The 11385-nt window shown below is 32.8% G+C and overlaps 1 protein-coding gene across 1 annotated transcript; it reads right to left on the bottom strand.

Annotated features, from left to right (window-relative positions):
* Positions 1-1249: 1249 nt before the first annotated feature.
* On the bottom strand, positions 1250-5896 carry LOC114298671 (GDP-mannose 3,5-epimerase 2). Its single transcript, XM_028243272.2, has 7 exons — positions 5670-5896; positions 4141-4551; positions 3160-3253; positions 2920-3049; positions 2700-2832; positions 1707-1914; positions 1250-1603 (listed from the first exon to the last, which is right to left on the bottom strand). The coding sequence occupies exons 2-7, from the start codon at positions 4548-4550 to the stop codon at positions 1448-1450; spliced, it is 1131 nt and encodes a 376-aa protein (XP_028099073.1). The 5' UTR covers position 4551; positions 5670-5896; the 3' UTR covers positions 1250-1447.
* Between the last annotated feature and the right edge of the window lie 5489 nt (positions 5897-11385).

The raw sequence follows: 11385 nt of genomic DNA on the forward strand, positions 1-11385 counted from the left end.
ATAATTTTATAAAAGATACATAATACATAATCTTTGTTTATATGGATAACAGTATAAATATTAAAAATTTAGGGGAAACACGTGACCCTCAGGCCTTAGGTGGCTCCGCCCTGCTTAAAATTTTAAAAATGCAAAAAGTTTTACATAATTTAAGGAAAGTCACTATTATAATTTTATAAAAGATACATAATACATAATCTTTGTTTATATGAATAACAGTATAAATATTGAAAATTTAGGAGAGACACGTGACCTAGGTCTTAGGTGGCTCCGCCCCTGCTGTCAGTCCAATATTTAATCCAGGCCCGTGATCTGTTACAGTCATGCTGCCATTTGTGGCCCAACAGTCCATGCTGCTTTTTTTTTTTTTTTTTTAAGATTTTCCAATTCTCGAAATATCATTTTAACCACGTGTACTTTCAATAATATGAGACTACGTACTTTAGATAGTTTGAAAAATATGAATAATGATGAGTAGATTTAAAATATTATTGATTGAACCGATCTAATAATTGGTGTTTTGGATCAAACATTAAAAAAATTAACAAAAAAAGAAAAAAAAAAAGAAAAAGAAGATGAAGCTTCTTTCTAGTTCATTATTTGAATTGTAGTCACGTTGGTCCATTTTGTTGATTTAAATTGTCTAAATTTTAGTGTCTCAAGTTAATCATTCATACAAAAAATTAAATTAATCAAATATTGATAGCCACATATTTGGTTCAAAGGAGACCCGAGGTGGACCGATAATGATCTAAACTATCCAGATAATGGAATGGAGGGAAGCAAATTTCATCAAAATGTTTTTTATTTACAAAAAAAGGCCGTTGTCATATGATTCTGTAAAAAAAAAAAAATTAAAAAAAAATTATGGAGGAATAGCATATTTTTCATAGGACAATGTTTCCTAGTTACTTGTACCTTTGTCCTTCAATTGGTTCTGCATTCCGTTACAAGCTCTCATAGTTCTTCATACAAGTTTTATCTGACTCCCAAGTAGGCAAATTAAAGTTTAAATCTTTGGACCACAAATAAAGCACACATCACATTCTTTGCACCACACACTGCAATCTTCCCTCCTTCCCCACACCATCCACATCTTCTCTTGAGGAAGCTATCAAAATCTTATTTATTAGAGTTTGAAATTTGAACAATTCCAACTGCTTTCTTAGAAAATGACTCGCGGGAAAGTTTCATCCGAGTGCAAGAAAAGGGAGAAAGCAAGCAAGAGCAGAAAATGGAAAGCGAATGATTCATCGACAACAAATAAAGGCAGCGAGATATATTCCTCAAAATAATAAATCATCAAACAACATAGGACCATTCTCTAAGAAACTGGAAAATACACAGAACAGAGGCATATATCACTACATATACCAATAGTTTGCAGAATGAAAAAAACAATAGCATATTTCAATCTAAACAACAATCCAAGAACAACTTGTCCGCTTCATTCTTTGCCATCAGCAGCACGAAGAGAGCCCAATTGAACTGGAGCTTGTGTTCCAACAACTTTCGATGACCCATAAATCGACAAGTCGATACCCTTAGCTTTCTCTTTCTCAATTTGTTCCTTGATCCAAAAGTATGTGATTCTTAGCCCATCCTGTAAACAGAAGATGTGTATGGATATGATTGGTGAGTCAGCTATTTGCTAATATAAAGTGAATTGACACTATGGAAATTCCCATTTAGTCCCTATCAGATACCTTCAACTTCATAGTAGGGGCCCAACCAAGCTTCTCTTTTATCAGAGTGTTGTCTGAGTTTCGACCACGTACACCCTCTGGCCCAGGAATGTGATGGATGGGCAACTTCCTGTTCTCGAAGCTTAGAACAATCTCAGCCATCTCATTCATGCTAACCATTTCATCACTTCCAATATTCACTGGCTCTCTGAAGTCCGACTTTGTCAATCTGAACGCAAAGTGCTCAATTCAAGACATGGAATCAAGAAGGATGCATGACCAAATGTAAAAGGAATGAAGTTAGCCTATAGCCATTTTTAGATTGAAATCAAGTCCTTTCGAAACATAAAATACAAAGGATTTGTACTCATCTAAAAAATGGACCACTACCATGTGTTCTGGCCTCCTAAAGAAATGTGTGGTGAAGTTCTTATACTACCATATATATATACTAGAAGGTGTGCACACCCGATGGATGTGATATGAAAATCAATTGGTTGATATTTTACGTATTGACAAAAAGAAAAATGTTGATGAAGGAGAAAAAAATAAAAATTAAAAAAAAGGTGAGGCAGTGGCAGGGCAATTTTGGAATGAAAAGCTGTGACAAAGCTTCACTGAATTATAGGCTTGAATAATAGAGAAAAGATATATAGTATATATAATCGACGAAAATACATTTCTCAACCTTCGAGGTTAATTAAATTAACTTCTTCACTTGTGGGGAGATTTTTTTATTGAAAATACAGGCTACCTATATCATGCATCACTTGTGATAAAAGCACATCAAAATATACATGCATCATCCAATGGCAATGATGTAATTTAAATTCTACTATTCCAATGTAAATACGGAATGTTTTCTGTTCAAAAGCAAATAAGAGTTGCCAACAATTAACAAGACATTACAATATCAGCCAGCACTTAATCTCTGTAAAGTTTCATACCCAACAAAAAGCACTTCTTAATTAAACTTGAACAAGGAATATGTTTTATTGAAGAGATTAGTTTTACCTCAGGACACCTTCAACGCACTCATCAATGAAGGTGAAAGATCGGGTTTGTAGCCCATCTCCCCACATCTCAAACCTATCGATAGAGGTAAGGGCCTTTCTGCAAAATGCAGCAGGGGCTTTCTCCCTCCCACCTGTGGTTGTCAAATGAAAAGAAAAATAAATTAATAAAAACCCCCAAGGAGAAAAGATAATATGAAGAAGTTACAATCTGAGCTTACCTTTCCACGTTCCAAAAGGTCCGTAGATGTTATGAAACCGTCCAACCCTACACTCAATGCCAAAGTCCTTGGTGTAGTGCTTGCACAATTCCTCTGTTGCTAGCTTCTCTAAGCCATAGGCATCTTGAGGCTAAAATACATGAAAGGGAAATCTCATCAATTGTGTTAAAATAAATATAAAAAAAAACCAACTTGATATATATGTAATACAGTCATGGTTCATGAGTTGTGAGGAAAAACCTCAGCAGGCCAAGCATCGGACTCTTTCAAGCTCACGTTAGTCTCCAACTGCTTAAATTCAGGGTAAATGCAAGCGCTAGAAGCATAAAAGAGCCTGCATACAACAACGAAAAGATCAATATTCAGATATGTACATCCGTATATAGATAAATCCCACATTGATACCAAGAAGATATTAAAAGCAAAAGTAGATGCTAGAGGTTTTCCATGGAAGCGCCATTGTTAGAGCAATTATTGGCTTCCCACATATTTGAAGTCAGAATTTCCAATGAGCCCCCCTTAAATGGCTTGGAACAATCAAAACAACTAGAGCTGTATTCTGCTTTTCAACAACACTAATTTGACAAAAGGAATTGAAAAGGTGTTAACAAAGGAAATGTAAAAACTACAATGCCACATTTAATTTTTGAGTAGTTGTTTTTTCAGTAGTATTTTGGCAACCAATGAAGGTTTCTCACTTTACACTCAGAAAAAAACAGTGACCAATTTTTGCAAGATGACAGAATCAGAACTAGGGTGTTTGAAGTCGAGGAACGTTAACATATTATTGCATTTGGATTCCCACTTCGATCTAAGAGACTATCCCAATTTCTGAGCATTTATCAAGGAACTAAAAGTTGCCCTTTTCTATCTCTTCTCTAAACAGCCCATTAAGCCCTTCCATAGATAAGAAAAAACAATAGACTATCCCATTCTTTAGAATGAATCCAACACCAAAATGAAAATAACCCTTTAAAAAAATAATAATAATTCTGAAACAGACAAAGTTCTTGTATCAAACATGGTGAAAGGGAAGGGACCAAGCTCATAAGAAGCAAGTTGAATGACAAGCTTGGATGTTTATATTCCTCCTGTCTAGTAGCAAGTGAAAAGTGTTCAAACCAGATGGCACAAGAAACAACAACCTCTAACTCAAATATGGCCCAACAAAGTGAAAAGAATTTAAATTGATAAGTATTCACAAAGTTGAAGAAGACAAACCTTTTAACTCCGTTGACCCTTGCCGCTTCAAGCATGTTAAAACTGATCATTGTGTTGTTATACATAATGACTGAGTGGTTGGACTGAATGAATCCCATACCTCCCATATCAGCAGCAAGGTTGAACACATGATCAACCCCGGTTGTGACTTTCAAACAGTTATCCATCACCCTCAGATCAACAAGATGAAACTCATGACAAAACATGTCCTCGGTCATGTGCTCATTTTTCTTCCAGTCGGAAGCGATGATATAATGCCCCTCGCTCTTCAATCGCCTAGCAATGTGCGAGGCAATGAATCCACCTGCTCCGGTTATGGAAACGCGGAGCTTCTCCGAAGGCCAGTAGGGTTCCCTCTCAAGGTTCTCATAGGTGTATGCCCCATAGTTACTTTCTCCAGTGCTTCCCATTCTGCAGACCTCATTATGATGAATAATGTGAGGGTTCTACAATAATAATACATAAAGGGAAATGCTAACCTAATGTTGGTGTATATGTAAAAGAGAGTATTGAAATATGTTAAAAGTGTATTCGAATTCTAACTTTTTTGGTATTAATTGATTTTTAACAAACACGTAGTGGGCAGTTGTTAGTCGAACCCATATAAAAATCACTCTCTGTTGATGGAAGGAGGTTTGGAGGGAACCAACTTTGACATTGTCAAATGCAGATAAGTAATTCAAACTTTTTCCATTTCTTTCCCTATAAAAAATGTTTGATGGATAAGAGGAAACCATCATGCACAATTAATATGAATAAAACTATAAAATCTAAACACCATGGAAGATGAACAAGAGAAACCCTAACTCAATACTCAAGATTTCAAGAATATACTCTTTCTAGAGTCCATGAAAGCAAAGGAATGGTATAGAAGCAAAGAATCAATACTTGCACATCCTCAAAGCTAGTAAATCAAGGAAAATTTTTACATAATTGTTAAATATAATTGTATAAGCAGTTCCAATGAATTCAAATTAGTGGGTGGTAAAATTAGAGATCCATAACACAAAGTCAGAAATCCACATTATAAAGGTTCAACAGTATGACTTAATTTAAGTTTCCAAAACCATGTTGAGCAAGATTATAAATCAAAATTTCAAAAACAAAACTGTTCATGTTAAAATATCAAAGGAGATAGGAAAGAACAGGGGAAAAGAAATTGAAAGTACAGAACAATTACCTCTGACAACTCAAATTAATTACAGGAAAGTCACATAGAAAATGAGTCAGCATACAATGTAGATTAACGTATATATATATAAATACACACACAGATTATATGTATATATATAAGAGGGATATGAAAACAGAACAGTTAATTTCATGAAACAGAGTACCCATGGATGGCACCTTAAACTTCACAAAAACATCAAAACAAACAAAACCCAGAAGAAATTATAACCCAAATCGAAACATCTACAAAACCCATGAACGAAATTAACATACCCATCGATTTGATTAACGAATGGAGCAGAGACAGAACAAAAATCAAAGCCAAAAATTCAGAGAAAGCTTGGAAATTCAATTACCTGAGAGTTCGATTTTGAGAGCTAAATATAGCAAGTATGTGTATCTCTCGTGAACGAACTTACAGATCTTTGCATTAAGCCTTGGATGGGCAAGTTCCTATATATAGTGCTACTGAAATAGTGTCCTCATGTTACCCTCATATATAAATTGTTTTGTTTTGTGTGTGTGTGTATATATATATATTATGCGTGTGTCCTTTTCCAATTTTTACGGAGTGAAAAATGACGAGGGATTAATAAATTTTGGGTGAGTTACAAACACATCTTTGAGTTTTGATTAAATTATAGTTTTTTGTAATTTTAAAAATTACATCTCACCTTTTGAGATTTCTAATTTCATAACAAATCATTCTTTTTATTGATAAATCATAAAATTAATTAACAGTTTTTAATGATGTTAGAAATATGTTTCAATTAATAATTTAAGTAATTTTATTATTGTATAGAAGAGCAATTATGAATTTTATTTTTTTTTGATTAATTCTGCTAAATAAAAAATTCTAACAAAGTGGTATTTGTGATTTTCAAAATCACATGGGCAATTTGTACTTTAAACAAATCTCAAGAGGTGAATTTATAATTTACCCTAAAATTTGTTAGCAGAAGTATTAAAAAAAAATAGATTTATTAGAAAAAAATTTTTAAGTGTTTATATTTTATTTAATTTATAAGATATTTTTGTATTTTAATAAGTTATATTATTTGGATATTTGATTCATAAAATCTTAATTCTCATATTTAAAGTATATTATGGATAATTTTACCTTTATAAATTTTTTTGAATAGTTAACAATCTGGTGATGTAAACATTTATATTGATAATGTGAATATTCACGATGACGGGTTAACATTCACATTGATGGTGTGAATATTCACATTGACAATATGGACATTTATATTACGAAACATTTACACTGTCAATATAAATATTATTATTAAGGATATTTTGATGACTATGTCATTATAGGACTTATTGAAACATAAAAAAATAATATGAATTAAATGAGATATAAATAAATGAAAAGAAATTTATAAAAAAATATCCCATAAAAATATTGTATCCATTTATGCATATATTATTTTTAGATTGTGTGATCGATTTTGTATTTTTAAATTTTAATGAATGTTTTTTTGAAAATATTATTAAATAATTTTAGAATATCATGTAATACTCCTTGACAAATTTTAACAAATGAAAAATTACAATATATATTAATTATGTTATTTTTTTATCAATTATTTATTTATTTATTTGTTATAGGATAAAATGTTAGATGTTAGTGATGAATTTAAATTATGAAAAAAAAAAGTAGAGCCATGCTAAAGGCCTCAAAAAGGGGGGCGAATTTAGTTTTTTTTTTGCTATGTTGGTTTGGTTTTGGGGTTTTTTTTTTTTTTTTTTGGTTTTTTTTTACCCTAAAACCTAAATCCTTATAAAAAAAAAATCAAACCAACACAACCCAACAAATAAAATCAAATAAAATCAAATTAAAAAAAAAACAACATAGCCCAACAAATAAAAAAAAACAACAACAACAATTTAGCCTATGTGGTTTGATAAGATGAGTAAGTTGGGTTAGATTGGTTGGGTGATTAAATTGACTAATCAGTTAGACTGTTGGTTAAAATTTGTTAATTCCATATAATTTTGCACGAGTCCTTACTATATCTTTGTTTTAAATCAGAAAGACTCAGAAGAAATAAAAATCTAAATCTTAAATCCTAAACTCTAAACACAACCCTACACATAACTACCCTTAAAAAAAAATTACAACAGCCCAACAAATAAATAAATAAATAAAAACAACCAAACTAACACAACCCAACAAATAAATAAAAAATAATAACACAACCAAACCAACACAATTTCAAAGAAGGAAAAAAAAAAAAAAAAACTAATTCGAGGCCTAAAATTCGAGAGTCCGGATTGTCGATCGTCCTTTCCTGCGGGCTATCCTGTAGCTCTCCCAAAACGACGTCATTTTGGAAAAAATTTCAATTATATAAAAAAAAAAACTAAACAGAGGCAAACCAGGCAAAGTTTTTGATCTCTATTTTTTTTTTGCTCCTTCTTCTTTGCTTTGGTTTGCTTCTGTACAGTTTTTTTTTTTTTTTAATTGAAATTTCTTTTAAAATGACACCGTTTTGAGAGAGCTGCAAGACGGACGACCAACGATCCCGACTCCAAATTCGAGGCCTCAATTTTTTCTAAAAAAGTATACGCTACTGTTTAATAAACTAGAACCTAGACCTCACCGCACACTACGATCCACTACATGACCACTGTGGCAAATGTCAAGGTCCTTTGTTATCTAATTACCTAATAAAGAGAAATTATTTTTTATCAGTAAAATATTTTACTATGTGATTAATTTTAACATCATATAAATATTGTCACGTAATATTTTTGAGCAAGATTAGGAATACAATAAAATCTATTAAAAATTTGACATAATACTATCTATACTCATATAAGTGTTTAGTAAAATTTTTAAAAGAATATTTAAAATCTTTAATATCTTTTTTTTTAAGAATAGTTATTATTATTATTAGAAAAATGATTCGGACTCCCTTTTTCCCCATTCCCTTTGACCCCCTCTCTTTTTGATTGATCATTTTTTTTTCTTTTTTTTTTTCCTTCTCCTCTAATCACCACCTGCCACGTGTGTGTGAGAGTGGTGGGAGTGGTGATTGGAGGGATCTCAATTGAGTTATGCTAGGACCCCAAACAAATTACCAAATTTTCTATCAAATCTCTCACATGAGTGTGGGACCCACACACATTTGATTTGTGTGGATCCCACACCCATGTGAGAGATTTGGTAAAAAATTTGATAATTTATTTGAAGTCCATAGCATTTTTCATCTCAATCACATCCCTTATTATTATTATTTTTGTTTAGTGAGACCTGAGGGTATAATCAAACATTCATACTGTAAAAGGACAGATTGGCCACTTAACAGAACAATAAGTGAACCATTTAATAATGAATTTGAAAATAACTTGTAAGGTTGGGATCAATAAACAGAAAAACTTGGTGATGCTTGTGTTTATAAAAAACTTGAAATTTATAAATAAAATCTGACTTAATGTCTATTTTTGTTTAATAAGAATGCAACCAATATATAAAATTTATAAAAATCTAATTTATTTTGAGAAAATATATATATAAATATATATTCTCGGTCACCCACCATTACTAGCCGCCATGTCAACCTTCAACGGCTGCAGGCAAATATTGCCAAACAATATTCTTATTTATTTTATTTTTTATAGTTTTTATTCAGTTATTTATTTTGTAAAGCATCACGAGGGGCTTCTCAACTTGTAGCTTATTATATTTTAAGAAAAAGCTCAACAAACAAAAGAAATATTAAAGTCTTTATGTATCTTCATGCATTATTTTACATGCCAGCCCATAATTATCATGTGCTATTTATACATGATGATTTTTTAAGTTGAAGTAGTAATATACAAATAAAAAAAGGAAAATAAGCTTAAGATTCCTCTCTCATTTTTAATAATGGAAGAAATGTACAATATTATTTTATAATGTCTAAGGTCCTTCAACCCCATAAAGAGAAATTTGACTTCTCTCTCTGTCAACTTTTCCATTACCAAATCTTTCTCTATCTCTCTCGTCTCTCGAGCAAAACCTCCTGAAGCAATCCGAGACTCTGATGAACAAGATCAAAACTCTCGATTCTCAGACCAAGAACTCCCTCTAAGTCCTCGAGAACCGCGAGGTCACAATCGCTAATTCTCTCTCCGCTGTGACGGTCTCGAATGGAGTAGAGATTGATATCTTGACATGGGATGGTACTCTTTCGTCGAGTGACTTCCGTGTTGTTGCACTTGCTGTCACTGAGAAATGGAAGAGATTTAACTCCATTACTCTCTTTCAGTGGTCATGGGTCCCTTGTTCAAAATGCCCTTGGATTGTTGTCCATAAAGTTAGTTTTTACTTGTATCACTTTGTTATTGTCTTCAAAATCAGTTCATGCTCTGAATTTCTCATTTTTCATTCTTATCTCTTTCCTCCTCTCTCTCTCTCTATATATATATATATATACACAGACATACACACACATACAAGCAGAAGGATATTTGTCGCTAGGGTGAGAAGGATTGGATGATGATGATGATGAAGCAGGTGGATGGGTTCGTGAAGAAGTTGTTGAGATCACTGGCGGTGACTTCGGTAGACAATCATTACCTGCATATTCAACAGCTTCAACATCATCAACCTCTACTTTGGAGCCAGAATAAGCATCCTTGTGATTTGAAGGATCATTAGTAAAGTAAGATACAATCCAAAGGCCAGTGCTTTTGATTGCCGATCGCAGCTAAGAAGCCATTTCACTAAGCAAACTTGCTGCTATTGAAGCTTAGGAGGAACCCTCCTGCCCCACTGCCAGTGCCGTGGCAACATAATCTGGTATGGCCTTCATAATCTGTTTCTACATTCACTTTCTAATGGTTGATTTGATTTCTAATTTCCTAGGCTTATTCAATTCATCTCTTTCTTGTATGGCCCTTTCTTTCTCATGAGTATGACAGTCCAAGAAGAGAGGTAAATAAAAAATAGCTTAGAGTCCAAGAAAGGCAAAGAGGCCAGAGAAATTTCAAAATTTCTTTGGAGAGGTAATGTTGTGGAAAGGCAGAGAAATTTTTCTAGAGAGTGGGAAGTATATGAGAAGTATATCGAAAGTAGAGAAATAAGGAGTCGAAGCTTACTGAATTGCTTTCTGGGTTTTGTAAACCTCATCTATTAGATTCCCATATTAATAATTCAATAGATACATTTGTGTTTTTATGTGCTTTTGGGAAATGATTCAACATAGCATAGACCAAACAACTCAAATAAATTCAATGTATATATAAAAATTCAGTGTCTAACACACACACACACACACACAGACCTTCTCAGTCTTGTAGTCTTCAGATATAATCTGCAACTCTTCTTGATCATGTCGACGCCCCGATAGCACTGGACCATTAGATTCCAATGGAGCCCACAATCTGTGAAAAACCCAAATTACATTCACATCAGCTACTAAATACCCACTACTACTAACTAATATCAATCTCACCAAAACAACCGTGAAATGCATAACATACGTATACTACATATGTTCTAACTATTCTATTACATAAATGCCTACAACACTTTGTCACAACCTTTACATTTCAAATTCCCCTACAATTGTTTCACTTTTTTATTTCAAATTTCAAATCTTTATAGCTTCTTCACTCAAACCCAGAGAAAATTCAAATTTCTCTCGGTTCATTTTGACCAATTTTCTTTGGGTTTTCAAATTTCTTTGGATTCATTTTGACCAATTGAAGGCCGGTGAAGTCAGAGAAATTTTCAAATTTCTCTGGGTGTTGAGTCCAAGAGAGGCAGGGAGGGCAGAGAAATTTAAAATTTCTCTAGAGATGTAATTTTGTGGAAAGGCAAAGAAATTCCTCTGGGAGAGTAGAAAGTATATGGAAGGCAGAGAAATTTGGAGAAGGGGAGGGCAGAGAAATTTACAGTGGAAAGTTTAGGGAAGGTCAGAGAAATTTTGAAAAGTCCAGAGAAATTTTGTCCAGAGAAATTCTAGGACCAATTTTCTCTGTGACGTGAATTTTCTTTGGATCAACTTGGGGGACCTTAGACATTATTAAAATATTGAATGTCCTTTATGTAAGAAATAATGTATAGAGAAAGAG

This window comes from Camellia sinensis, chromosome 7, assembly GCF_055761805.1.
Source record: "Camellia sinensis isolate YWXY chromosome 7, ASM5576180v1, whole genome shotgun sequence".
Lineage (NCBI taxonomy): Eukaryota > Viridiplantae > Streptophyta > Magnoliopsida > Ericales > Theaceae > Camellia > Camellia sinensis.

Bases quoted from the DNA above. Each gene is read 5' to 3' on its own strand.
- LOC114298671 (XM_028243272.2), bottom strand. From the start codon at position 4,550: ATGGGAAGCACTGGAGAAAGTAACTATGGGGCATACACCTATGAGAAC. The intron at 3,254-4,140 runs GTTTGTCTTCTT...TGTTGTATGCAG, and splicing joins AGGGTCAACGGAGTTAAAAG to GCTCTTTTATGCTTCTAGCG. The intron at 1,915-2,699 runs GTAAAACTAATC...CTTTGCGTTCAG, and splicing joins TGCGTTGAAGGTGTCCTGAG to ATTGACAAAGTCGGACTTCA.